A 12,240-nucleotide genomic window follows, 5' to 3' on the forward strand; every position below is an offset into this window, starting at 1 on the left:
AATATTGTGCTTTACCCAGGATTTCTTTGCTAAGATATACCTGATAGTTAGTATGGAAGACATGAATTACTGTGTCAGCTTGCAAACTAATGTTGGGTATCTAATGACCAAGCTCGCTAAACATTCTTTTCTTTGTTTTCATGTAAGATTTTTTTTTTTTTTAACATATTCATGAGAACATTGCTGTTAAATGTAGGCACAAAAAGCGAGAATAATGATTGAGTAGATATTTCCCTCTGGGCAAGTTAAAACTTGGTACAATCTCTCCTGAGGAGATTTTGCTCAGCTGGCTAACATTAGCTGGCTAGCTGCCACTTTAAAACGAAAAACATTAACAAAATCATTTAGCCATCTTGCCATGTGACTATTGAAACAAAAACAAATCCTATATATACAGGTTAATTCATCAAAATTAAGATGAAAATGCTTTAGGTAGAATGCAGTGTCACATTAGTGAGATCCCCTAACTGTATCCCTCAATGGCTTCCGGGTGCTACAGCTGGTCAAGTGGGAGAGTGAGTGCGTAGACTCACGAAATGAGTGAAATAACAGGAAAATGACATGGGAAAAATCATTGACTTTAATGATAAATTTATGCAAACAGAAATATTACAATACACAATGTATTGAACATACATTAAAATAATGCTTTCATATTAATGTATGTTTATGTTGCCTTTTTAATATCAATAAAAATCTATACTCCTTCTTCAGGTTGCAGTTGTGTGTAAGACAACAGCAGAGATAAATTGCTTTTTCAACCACTTCAAATGAATGCAGAATTCAAACCGTTGGTTTTACACTACAAGCTACTGTGACATCACAGTATATAGACAACGGTCACTGGTCTTTCAATGCTTCAGCGGGCCCAATAAAGGGGAGTGATAAGAAGGGGATTGAGGAGGATAAGTGGACAGGGGGAAGTAAATGGGTGGGAGGAGGGGAGTGAAAAGAAGTTTATGAAGACCAGTAGAATATGGAAGGAAAATGGAGCTTAAAACGGTGCAGCTCCACATCCAAAAATTAAAGTGCACTCTCGAAACCCATTTCTTTAGAAGGATTCTCATAACCTTTCATAACTGTGATGATAATTTGAATTGGTAGCAGATTATTTATACTGCCTGTAAACCATTATGACATCATCATGTTTGAGCTCACAGTCAAAAGATAATTCCTACCAGCCTTTGATGGGTTCAAAGGCTTTCTGCCATTCCTGGGCGCTCTCCGGAATATTTACTCACTTGCCCTCAGAAGCTCCCCTCAAAATGGGACAACGACAAGGAAAGCGGAAGGAGAGGGATGATGTTAAGAGGGGACAGGCAGAGGGAGGAGTAGGAGACGGGGAGTGAGAAATAGAGGGAGAGGATGAGTGAGAAGGAGACCTTTGACTTTTATAACCCCTCTTCATGTAATAAACCTATGCAGGACAAAGCTTTCTCCCGCCATCAAAAACTAGAGGTTAGTGGAGAGATGTATCAGTTATATCTTACAGAACTTATTATCGCAAAGAGGAGAAGAGAGAAGATGGAAGGGCAGAGTGAGGAGAAAGTGAGGGGGGAGTGAAAGAGTGACATACAGAGAGAGAGAGAGAGAGAGAGGAGTAGAAGGGGAGTGACACATCTATACCTCTAACATGTTGTTTTAAGAATAGTTCAGTCTTTTTTCATATCAGCTCAAATGATGTTTCATGTGACTGTTATTTCTTCTTTTTTTATGAAGAGACCCTATTGCTTGGAGCTTTACACAAATGGTAGGATAGGTTGTGCCGTGTGTTTTTCTTTTTCTCTCATGTCATTCCCTCATTCTTCTTGTCATTGGTTTACTTCTTTCTTATATCTTTCTTTGTTTATAATGACGTGCATTGCTTTGGGGTTTTGTATTCTTCTTGCCTGGGCTTGAAAGAAAATATGAGCAGGTTTTCTTGTGATTTCTATGCAACAAACTGCTGTGACTCAAGTGTTTTCCTTTTTAGTTCAGAATTTTACCTTCAGCCGTACTGATAATATCATACACTCTACAGGCACCTTAAAGGCAAAAGGCATTGCTACCGTTTTAGCAGCTCCAAATTTGGAATTCGTCCATGGGAAGAAAAGCAACTTGTGGTTTCAATCAATATTACCTTTTATAATGTAGTAACGTTAAGTCAATACAACCAGGTAGCACATTCACACTGTGACAGTAAGATTCATGATCAGGACCAATTACAGTATGCGCCCGTGGTGATTTTGCAAGCGATTAGCTGAGAATGTTTCTCATTGAATGCTTTTTCTCAGCTCCACCAGCCTTCACGGATTCCCTTTCTGAAACACAGAAGAGATATTTTCTCTGTTAAAGCAACAGTATATTCCATAGAAAGTGGCAGATGCATACAATGAAGAAACACAGATCCAGAAGGATATCAAACAAAATACTATCACACACTATCATATGACAGGGGGAAAATACATTTGGACATAAAGCAATCGTTGCAGGAGATTACAAGACAAATTTCCCAACAAAAGATTTCCCAGTGTTTCTAAAGAATGTTTTGAAACTTGATCCATACTCACAGCAGCCATAAAGCCTGTTGATCCTCTGAATGTCCAGGTCTGACAGATTTCGCCTCTGTCCAATTGGCTGATTTGGGTCGGGTATGGGAGTGATAGTTTCTTGTCCATACTGGGTTGAGAAAGCACTTCTAGACAAATGGAAGCAAAAGGAATTGTTTGTGATGGATTCCATTTCAAATCCATCACTAATTGGTGGAAGTCTCAACGTGAATACGACCCCTGTCCTTACCTTCCATAATGCATGATAGAAGAATAGTCATATGGAGTGTTGAGGTTATTAGTGTCCTGTTTCTGAAAGTTGTAGACCGAGTCTGTAATAGGAAGGAACTGATTAAGAACTCATTGGGTCACTGTGGGAAGCGTAGGTATGCATTTCTGCCTATTTAAAACATAGTGTTGTGATAATTTCATGCTTAGTCAGTACATCTTCCGGTATACGTGTTTGCAAAAGAGCTCGGCTTTATTAAAACAGAGGCCCGGTTGTTAGTAGGAAGGGGATTTCCTCACATGGTGCGACGTATTCCCAGTTGATGCGAACGTATTGATCTCGGTCGCTCCTTGTGTGCTCGTGATAGAAGCCCAGCGCGTGGTTCAGCTCATGCTGAATGATGCCGTTATAAACACAGCCGAATCTGGCCAGAGAAACTACCTGTCTGCCTCCTGTTCTCCCAAGATACGAATAGCAACTGCAGGGAGAGAGAAGATGACCATTTCAGTGTTGCCCAAACGCTCCAGATTCAAAGGCGAGGGGTATTGCACGGCAGTTCGTTCTGCCTTTGGTGACTTGTGAAGAATGAGACGAAGCATTAGCGGACACAGTCAAACAGGACTGCTTTGAGAGCTCACCCGTCTTTGCTCTCAATGCTGATGTAGTCTGACTGACTCTGCCGGGGGACAAAGCGAATGCAAGTTCTTGTGTGGAACGTATTCATGGCGTACTCAATCCTCCACTTTTCAAAGTAGGCTGTAGAAGCAAAAGCATGCATCAGATACATAATCATGGACAGCCCTCCGAGACTGAGAAGAACCTTCTAAACATGCATTCTGATATTTTATGGAGAATTCAATCTTTTTTCATTTTAGTTGTGTCTTGATTCATCCAATGACTCTACTTCTCCTCATGTTTTGTTGCTGCATGCATTTACCATAAATTGGAGCATATTTTGTGTATATTTTTTTCTCATCAGTTTCTCTCACTTTAAATGTCAAATCATTTTAATAATATGACATGGAACAGCCAGCAGATTATTTTCAGTGCTAACGTTATATAGGATTTTACCTTTCAGCCAGCTGTCAGACAAGTGTTGAAACACACTGGCAAAAAGTTGCTTGACTAGATTTTATTTTTTGCATTATATTCTGAACACTTTAAATATCAATGTACTGTAATGTAAAAGCCTCCTCATTTCCTCATTTCATTTTGATCACTTAGATATTTGCCTTTTTAGGCTACTGTGATGGATGATGACCTAAACCCAGGCTGTCCGAATAAATGGAAAGGAGAGGCTGTTACAGTCAATAAATAATCAATAATTTATTATTGTTCAATTTCATGGATGTTTGTGTTCGCTCAGTCTTTAGTTAAAAACAAGCAAGGCAATGTACATTTATAAATAACAAGGAGAACACGCTAAACCAACAGGTGGCACACTGACAAAGATGCCAAAACCAAGAATTCCCTCACTGAGAGCCTGTGCCCACTTAACTGAAGCACAGTTGAACCCTGAGCTAAGCAGTATTAAAAAAAACTCATAGTGACGGATTATATTATATGTGTACACACAATGGTTAAGAGCTATCAAGCATCACGCTACACTGCACAGAAAGCACACGGGAGGTGCAACCCACACTCTTGCCACTAGGGCATGTCCACACAATACTGCTATGTAAACTTCGGCCAACAGGATCAGTTACAGTCAGGCCACAGATCACAGAGATAGGGGCAGCAAAGGGGCAAGGGAACAAAATAAATCAATAAAGAAAAAAAAATAATCATTCAGAAAAAAAGAAACAATCAAAAAACACAGAGCAAAAGTACACCACTCTCAACTACTACAAAAGAGGAAGAGTAGCAAAGGCAGAGGGGAAAGTAGAACCGAGGAGGAAGGACTAGATACGCAGCAGCTGCACATGGGCGCGCTGCTGATACGACACGGGCGGACCCGTGACGGCAAGGAAAGCAGAAAGGGGAGGAAGGGGACAAACTAAGTAGGGGACTATACTCCGCAGCCAGTAGGCCCAACCAACCCACACGGCAAGGCTACTCTGCGCACACAATAGTTAGGAGATGCCAGGCATCATGATAAGTGAAATACACTACACAAGAGCACACTGAATTATGCAAATCACACTCTTGCCACTAGGGCGTGTCCACACAACACTGCAATACAGATTTTGGCCCTATGGATAAGTTACAGGCTCAGCTGCCGACCATAGAAAGAGGAAAGGGGGGGTGAATGAATAACTCAATCAAAAATAAAACGAAAACACTTATTCACGAGAAACAAAGAACACAGAGAACACGTAACAAAAAGTACACTGCTCCCGGCTGCTACGAACGCCGCGGGCCGACTGGGCCCGTGGAGATGGGGTAGGAGCAAAGGCAAGGGGGAGAGTAGAACCAAGGAGGGAGGGTCAGATACGCAGCAGCCGCACACAGGCGAGCCGCTGATACGACACGGGCGAACCCATGACGGCAGGGACAGCTAAGAAAGGGGAGGAAGTAGGGCAAACTAATGAGGGGGCTATACTCTGCAGCCGGTAGACTCATCCAAACAAACACTGACGCTACTCGACCGGCATTGATTAGACTACGCTAACTACTGCATACACAGTCTCAGTCAATGCAACACATACACACACCAAATACACTCACACACATGATACGAAAGAAAAAAAACACAAGACTGTAGAACATAAGCCTGGCTGTGACGCTAAACCAAAACAACAATAAAAAGAAGACGGGGAAAAAAAGTGATCAAATCCAGGTCCACAGTCACAACAAAATCTGTCGCGGAAAAGAGCAGATCTTAGTATCTCAACAGCCTGGATGCCTATACCCGTATAGATCACAATGATAGACAACAGGAGATGTACAGATATATGAGGCTACCATGCCTACCATTACTCTTGGGGGTAAACGCTACTGGTGACCCAGGGAAGAGAGAGAAGCCCGGAGCTCTCGGTGCACTACGGTACAACAGGTGAATGTTATTACCAAGTGGCGAGCGATGACATTAAAACTCACAAGTGTAGTGAATTGGGAACAAGATGAAAGCAGTTACCTCACACACTCGGCTGGAATAAACCTCACAAGCTTCCATGGACAAACGGCACAGCTACCCGCAACAAACAGCTTTTTTTCAGGGACGACCGCGTGAGTTTTCAAACAATCCCAAGGCACTTCTAAATACTAAATGGCTCCAGACGCTCTCGCTCTCGCGCTCGCTACCTGCTGCTCCTCACCTGTTGCTCGTTCCCCGAACGCCAGACGCAAGACGCCAATCGGTTAGGACCCAGCCAGAACCCAAACCCGGAGTACTCGCCGACACTACTTTTCGACACCCTCGCAAAAACTACGTAAGTAGCCTCTAGTTACGTACGATGGCTTCTCGCAGCTCTGTTTCTCCAATCCTTAGCTCTCCTCCCTCTCGCTGTCTCCCCTGCTCTGTGTGCAACATGTTTAGTTATTCCTTCTCCGCCATTACTACCAACTTCACCTGTGTTAAATGCGAGCTTAACGCTAGGTTGACGGAGAAGGTAGCAGAATTAGAAGCACGCATCCGCACCTTATACGAGATTAAAGCAAGTGAAAAGTTTATCGAATCCTTTTCAGTACCGGATGCGTCAATTAGCCTTTCCCCTAGTTTAACCCCGACAGAGCCTTTGCAGCAAGGCGAGTGGGTTACGGTTCGGGAAAATAGACGCAAGCGCAAGCCCCCGGTGCACCACCAACCCTCGCTTCACGTTTCCAACAGGTTCTCCCCCCTCAGTAACACACCTGCTGAGAAACCTGTTAAAAGAGCCCTGATTATTGGCGATTCTATTCTTAGAAACGTGAACGTAGAGACACCAACGACCATAGTCAATTCCTGGAGCCAGAGCTTCCGACATTGAAGCCAATTTGAAAGTGCTGGCTAACGTCGGCGCTAACGATGTTCGCATGAGGCAATCGGAAGTAACAAAGTTAACTATTAAATCGGTGTGCTGGATTGCCAAACAAATGTCGGATTCAGTAATTTTCTCTGGCCCCATCCCCATGCGGCGCGGTGACGAGATCTATAGCAGATTAACGTCACTTAATCGTTGGTTGTCTGAATGGTGCCCCTCTAACAACGTGGGTTTTATAGATAATTAGCACAAGTTTTGGGGGAGGCCTGGTCTTTTAAAACGAGATGGCATCCACCCCTCGAGGGAGGGTGCAGCTATCATCTCTAGTAACATGGATCATAGTCTGAATTCCACTAAACCTTGATTTATCAGGGCCAAGGCCAGGCAGCAGACTTTCTGTCCTACACAGATGTCTGCTTTTTCCCTGGAACCACCACTTAAAAATCCCATAGAGACAGTGTCTGTTCCACGACCCTCCGTCCCAGACTTCTTAAAAACATCCAGTAGGGGCATTTGTGCTGATAATTTGATAAAAATTAAGTCTGACAAACCTGAAAGTACTACCTGTAGACAAATGGTCCTTAAGATTGGGTTAATAAATATCAGATCGCTACAACCTAAAGCTTTATTAATAAACGAATTGATTACTGATCACCAATTTGATATCTTATGCCTGACTGAAACATGGCTTAAACCTAATGACTTTGTTGCTCTCAACGAATCAACTCCCCCCAGTTATTGTAATCACCAGGTCCCTCGACCTACTGGTAGAGGTGGCAGCGTTGCTGCTGTACACAGCTCCAAACTCTGTGCCACCGTTAAACCTGGCTATAACTTCCATTCATTTGAACTATTAGTACTTAGCTTTGCACATCCTGACAAGACTGCATTTCAGCTATTTACTCTTGTTATAGTTTACAGGCCACCTGGCCCTTACAGTGTTTTCTTATCGGAATTTGCCAATTTTCTATCTGACCTGGTTGTCAATATAGAAAAAGCTGTAATAGTAGGCGACTTTAATATCCATATGGATAATGAACATGACCCGTTCAGAACAGCATTTTTGTCCATCATCGAATCCATTGGACTCTATCAAGCTGTGGACAAACCCACACATTACCGCAACCATACTCTTGATTTGGTCCTCACATATGGAACAGACATTAACCAGGTGGAAATCATGCCACACAATCCTGTGTTATCCGACCACTATCTCATCTCTTTCAATTTACCACTAACGTGCTTCACATACTCGGAGCCTAGATTTTCTTCCAGGTGCACGTTTTGCTCTCTTACAGCAAATGCCTTTATCGACGAGCTCCCTACATCATACTACCTGCACAACAAAATCTTCTCTAGTTTATGTTCAAACCCCAGCTCAACTGAAATTAATCTACTCGCGGACAGAATGGACTCTACTTTGCGTAAAACTCTAGATGCCGTTGCTCCCCTCAAAAGGAAGAAAATCACAGACAAGAAGCTAGCACCTTGGTATAACGACCATACTCGTGCTCTCAAACAAGCTACACGAAAACTCGAAAGAAAATGGCGCTCCACCAAATTACAGGTTTTTCTCCTGGCGTGGAAGGAAAGTCTCCTAAATTACAAGCATGCCCTCACAGCTACCAGATCCAAATATTTCTCTACTCTTATTGAGAGAAACAATGACAATCCTAGGTACCTGTTTAGCACTATCGCCAGATTAACCAAGAGTCCTGCATCAGTTAACCCTACCGTACCAGCAATTTATAGGAGCAATGACTTCATGAACTTCTTTGATAGTAAAATCTTAAAGATAAGAGACACAATACAAAAATTCTCATCAACTTCCGGTTCCTGCCTGGCCAGTCCCATTCCAGATTATGTAGGCATGTCTATTAGGCCCGCCTCGCGCTTTGACTCTTTTATACCCATTGAATTTAGCGACTTTTCTTCTCTTCTCAATTCATCTAATAACTCTACCAGCCAACTTGACCCCATACCAACTGGCTTCCTAAAACAGCTATTGCCTGCAATTGGCACACCACTATTAAATCTTATCAATGCCTCTCTTATGTCTGGACACGTACCTCAGCCCTTCAAAGTAGCAGTTATCAAGCCTATTCTGAAAAAGCCTAATCTTGATCCCAATGACCTGTCAAACTATAGGCCCATCTCGAACCTTCCATTCCTCTTGAAAATTCTGGAAAAAGCAGTATCAAAGCAACTCTGTGCCTTTTTACACTCTAACAACATTTTGGAAGTTTTCCAGTCCGGATTTAGACCTCACCACAGTACGGAAACCGCTCTCCTGAAAGTGCTCAACGACCTTCTACTCTCCTGTGACAATGGCTGTATCTCTCTTCTTGTGCTACTAGACCTAAGTGCAGCCTTTGATACCATCGATCATTGTATCCTCCTTGACCGCCTCGAAAACCTGGTTGGCATAAGTGGACAGGCCCTATCTTGGTTTAGGTCTTATCTATCAGAACGATATCAGTTTGTCTCCATCAACAACGAATCCTCCGCCCGTTCCAGAGTAAGATATGGTATACCTCAAGGATCTGTGCTTGGACCTCTGCTCTTCTCGTTATACATGTTGCCTCTTGGCGATATCATCCGTAAACATGACATTAATTTCCACTGTTACGCGGATGATACTCAGTTATACATATCAGTCAAACCCGATGTCCCTCTGAATATTTCAAACATGGAGGCCTGCCTAACAGATGTAAAGAATTGGATGGCCCGAAACTTTCTCCTCCTTAACCCGGACAAAACCAAAATATTGGTCATAGGCTAAAATTCAGTCAGGAGCAAACTCACTCATTTTACACTGGACCTTGATGGTGTCTCCCTTGCCCCGAGTGCAGCCATCAAAGACCTTGGTGTTGTTATTGATCCCGAGCTCTCCTTTGAAACTCACATAACTAACACCTCTAGGACTGCCTTCTTCCATCTGAGAAATATTGCTAAAATCAGGAAAATCGTATTAATTAACAACGCTGAAAAACTAATCCATGCCTTTGTAACATCCAGATTAGACTACTGTAATGCCCTCTTGTCAGGATGTGCAAACGTCTCATTAAAACCCCTTCAGCTGGTGCAAAATGCAGCTGCTCGAATCTTAACTAAAACTAAACGCTTTGAGCACATCACCCCAGTTCTGGCCTCTCTCCATTGGCTACCTATTAAATACCGGATCATTTTTAAAATACTCTTACTCACATTTAAGGCTTTAAATGGGCTTGCCCCCCCCTATCTTAAGGACCTTCTTCATCCATATCTTCCGCAGAGAGCCCTTCGCTCCCAAAATGCCGGGCTTCTCACCATTCCAAGAGTGGGCAAAACTACTGTAGGCGGTAGAGCCTTTTGTGTCTAACTCTATCTGCCCAGTGCCGGCCAGAAGCAGACGGCCCCCCCCATGAGCCCGGTTCTGCTCAAGGTTTCTTCCTGATAGGGAGTTTTTCCTTGCCACTGTTGCCTTAGGCTTGCTCTCAGGGGGTGTCAGGCCTGGGAACAATGTAAAGCTGGTTTGTGACAACTTGTGTTGTAAAAAGCGCTATACAAATAAAAATGAATTGAATTGAATTGAATTGAATACTGGAGGAAGTTGCGTGCACATTACGTGCTGTCGCACCAGGTGAACCTAATCAATTTGGTGACTACCGGGGTTCAAACAGCTACACACTTTTCAGATAACTGTTAATATACTTATATAGGAAATATATTTATAATTCAATCAAAATGTGTGGATAATACATTGTAAATATATAAATATATATAGTCTAATATATATAGTATAGACTAACTATACTTAATTTATGTACTATTTCAGTGTTTTTTACCTTTGTATAATTTAATTGAATTCAGAGTGAGTTTCAAGTATGTTTGCAATTAGCAACAAGGATATTTAAATGCATTTTAATACACCTTAGTTGCGTGTCAACATAGTCACTTAAGTGCACTTAGGCGAAGTAATGTGGATGTTAACTGTTTACTTAAGCAATACTTTAACACTCAGGGTCATGTGTCTGGTATGAATTCCATTTTAAACTTTACAAGAAAAATTGTCAAGGCACAAGCATGGACTCAAGCACAGACCAGGCAGGCACAGGTTCCAAGGGGGTTTTATTTAAATCAAAAGGCAAGTTCGTAGTGGCAGTACAGGCAGGGTCAAAAAACCCGGAAGGCAGTCCAAGGCAGGGCAAAAACAGAAGCAGGGAAAAAACACAGAAACAAGTTGGGTCAAACCGGGTAGGCAGGCAGATCAGGCAACCAAGGCAAAAAAGCAGGCAAAGACGAAATCACGAAACAAGTGAGGTCAACACAGGAAACTCCAAACAGAAAAACACAGACAGGCCCGGGACAGGCTAAAAAAAAAAAAAAAAACACTGTTACAAACTGGCAACAAGATAGAGACAAGCAGGTTAGATATAGGGCTGGGCTGAGGCTTGGGGCGGCAGCAAAGATGTGGAGGCCCCCTCTGTCGCTTGCGGTGGCGACGTGGCAGAGCTCTTGGCGGGCGCCAGTGACGGGGCGGACCCTCCAGCTGATGGCGGCGGCCTGGTGGACCTCCTGGCTGGCGCTGGTGATGGGACGGACCCTCTGGCTGATGGCAGCAGCACGGTAGACCTCTTGGCGGGCGCCAGTGACAGGGCGGACCCTCCAGCTGATGGCAGCGCCTGGTGGACCTCCTGGCTGGCGCTGGTGACGGGACCGGACCCTCTGGCTGATGGCGGCAGCACGGTAGACCTCTTGCTGGCGCTGGTGATGGGATGGACCCTCCAGCTGATGGCGGCGGCACGGTGGACCTCCTGGCTGGTACTGGTGCGGGGCGGACCCTCTGGCTGATGGCGGCGGCACGGTGGATCTCCTGGCTGGCGGCGGCAACAGGGCGGTCGGTCACAGTCTCTCTTCACCGGCGGTGCAGAGTGCCACAGCTTCCGACCCCAGGTAGAGTGTAGCCCTGGGAAAGTCCACTGTGGCCTCCCACTTGGCTAGCAGGTCCAGCCTGATGATGCAGGGGTCCTGGATGTCAGCTAGCCAAAACTGATGGTTGCCGCTGTGGCTAGCGACGGACACCTGGAGCGACTTTTCTCCCTGCATCTGTGCACGTTCGCCGGTGACTGTGGCGATGCGCAGCCTGGTTGGTTTCCAGCCCCGTGGTCTCGGCCCGTCAGTACCAGGCAGGGTACCGGGGAAAACCAGTGAAATGGTGGATGCTGTGTCCGCCAGGGCTCGGCACGGGGTGCCATCGAGGTCGCAGTCCACATACAGCCCGTGTGACTGGCCCAGCTGGCCAAGCCACAGCGATGACTTGGCAAGGGAAGGAGGGTTGTTGGCAGAGGTGGAAACCCCCGGCTTCAGAAAGTAAAAGTTGTTGTAAAAGTATTTGTTCTAGCCATTCACTAAACAAGGTGATTTCACTAATTAGCTCATCTACTTGGCTGAAGAGTTGTGCTAATTAAATTCAGCTGGTGTAGTGCATGGGTGGAACAAATACGGGGCAGGACTTTTACTTTCTGTAGCCAGGGTTTTGCACCTCTGGTTGTTGGTGGGTGGGAGTTCCCCCGCTGTGCCACCCCGCTTCAGTTTAACG

General features: G+C 44.3%; 1 protein-coding gene across 1 annotated transcript; it reads right to left on the minus strand.

Moving 5' to 3' along the window:
- Positions 1-2,269: 2,269 nt before the first annotated feature.
- Positions 2,270-5,933, minus strand: LOC118793050 (high choriolytic enzyme 1-like; the record flags this gene model as incomplete). Its single annotated transcript, XM_036550996.1, has 7 exons — positions 2,270-2,300; positions 2,546-2,677; positions 2,779-2,860; positions 3,057-3,235; positions 3,396-3,566; positions 5,677-5,729; positions 5,886-5,933. Coding segments are annotated over 7 exons (696 nt in total), but the record flags the coding sequence as incomplete, so codon positions are not given.
- Positions 5,934-12,240: the final 6,307 nt, after the last annotated feature.

The sequence above is a fragment of the Megalops cyprinoides genome, chromosome 18 (assembly GCF_013368585.1).
Source record: "Megalops cyprinoides isolate fMegCyp1 chromosome 18, fMegCyp1.pri, whole genome shotgun sequence".
Classification (NCBI taxonomy): Eukaryota; Metazoa; Chordata; class Actinopteri; order Elopiformes; family Megalopidae; genus Megalops; species Megalops cyprinoides.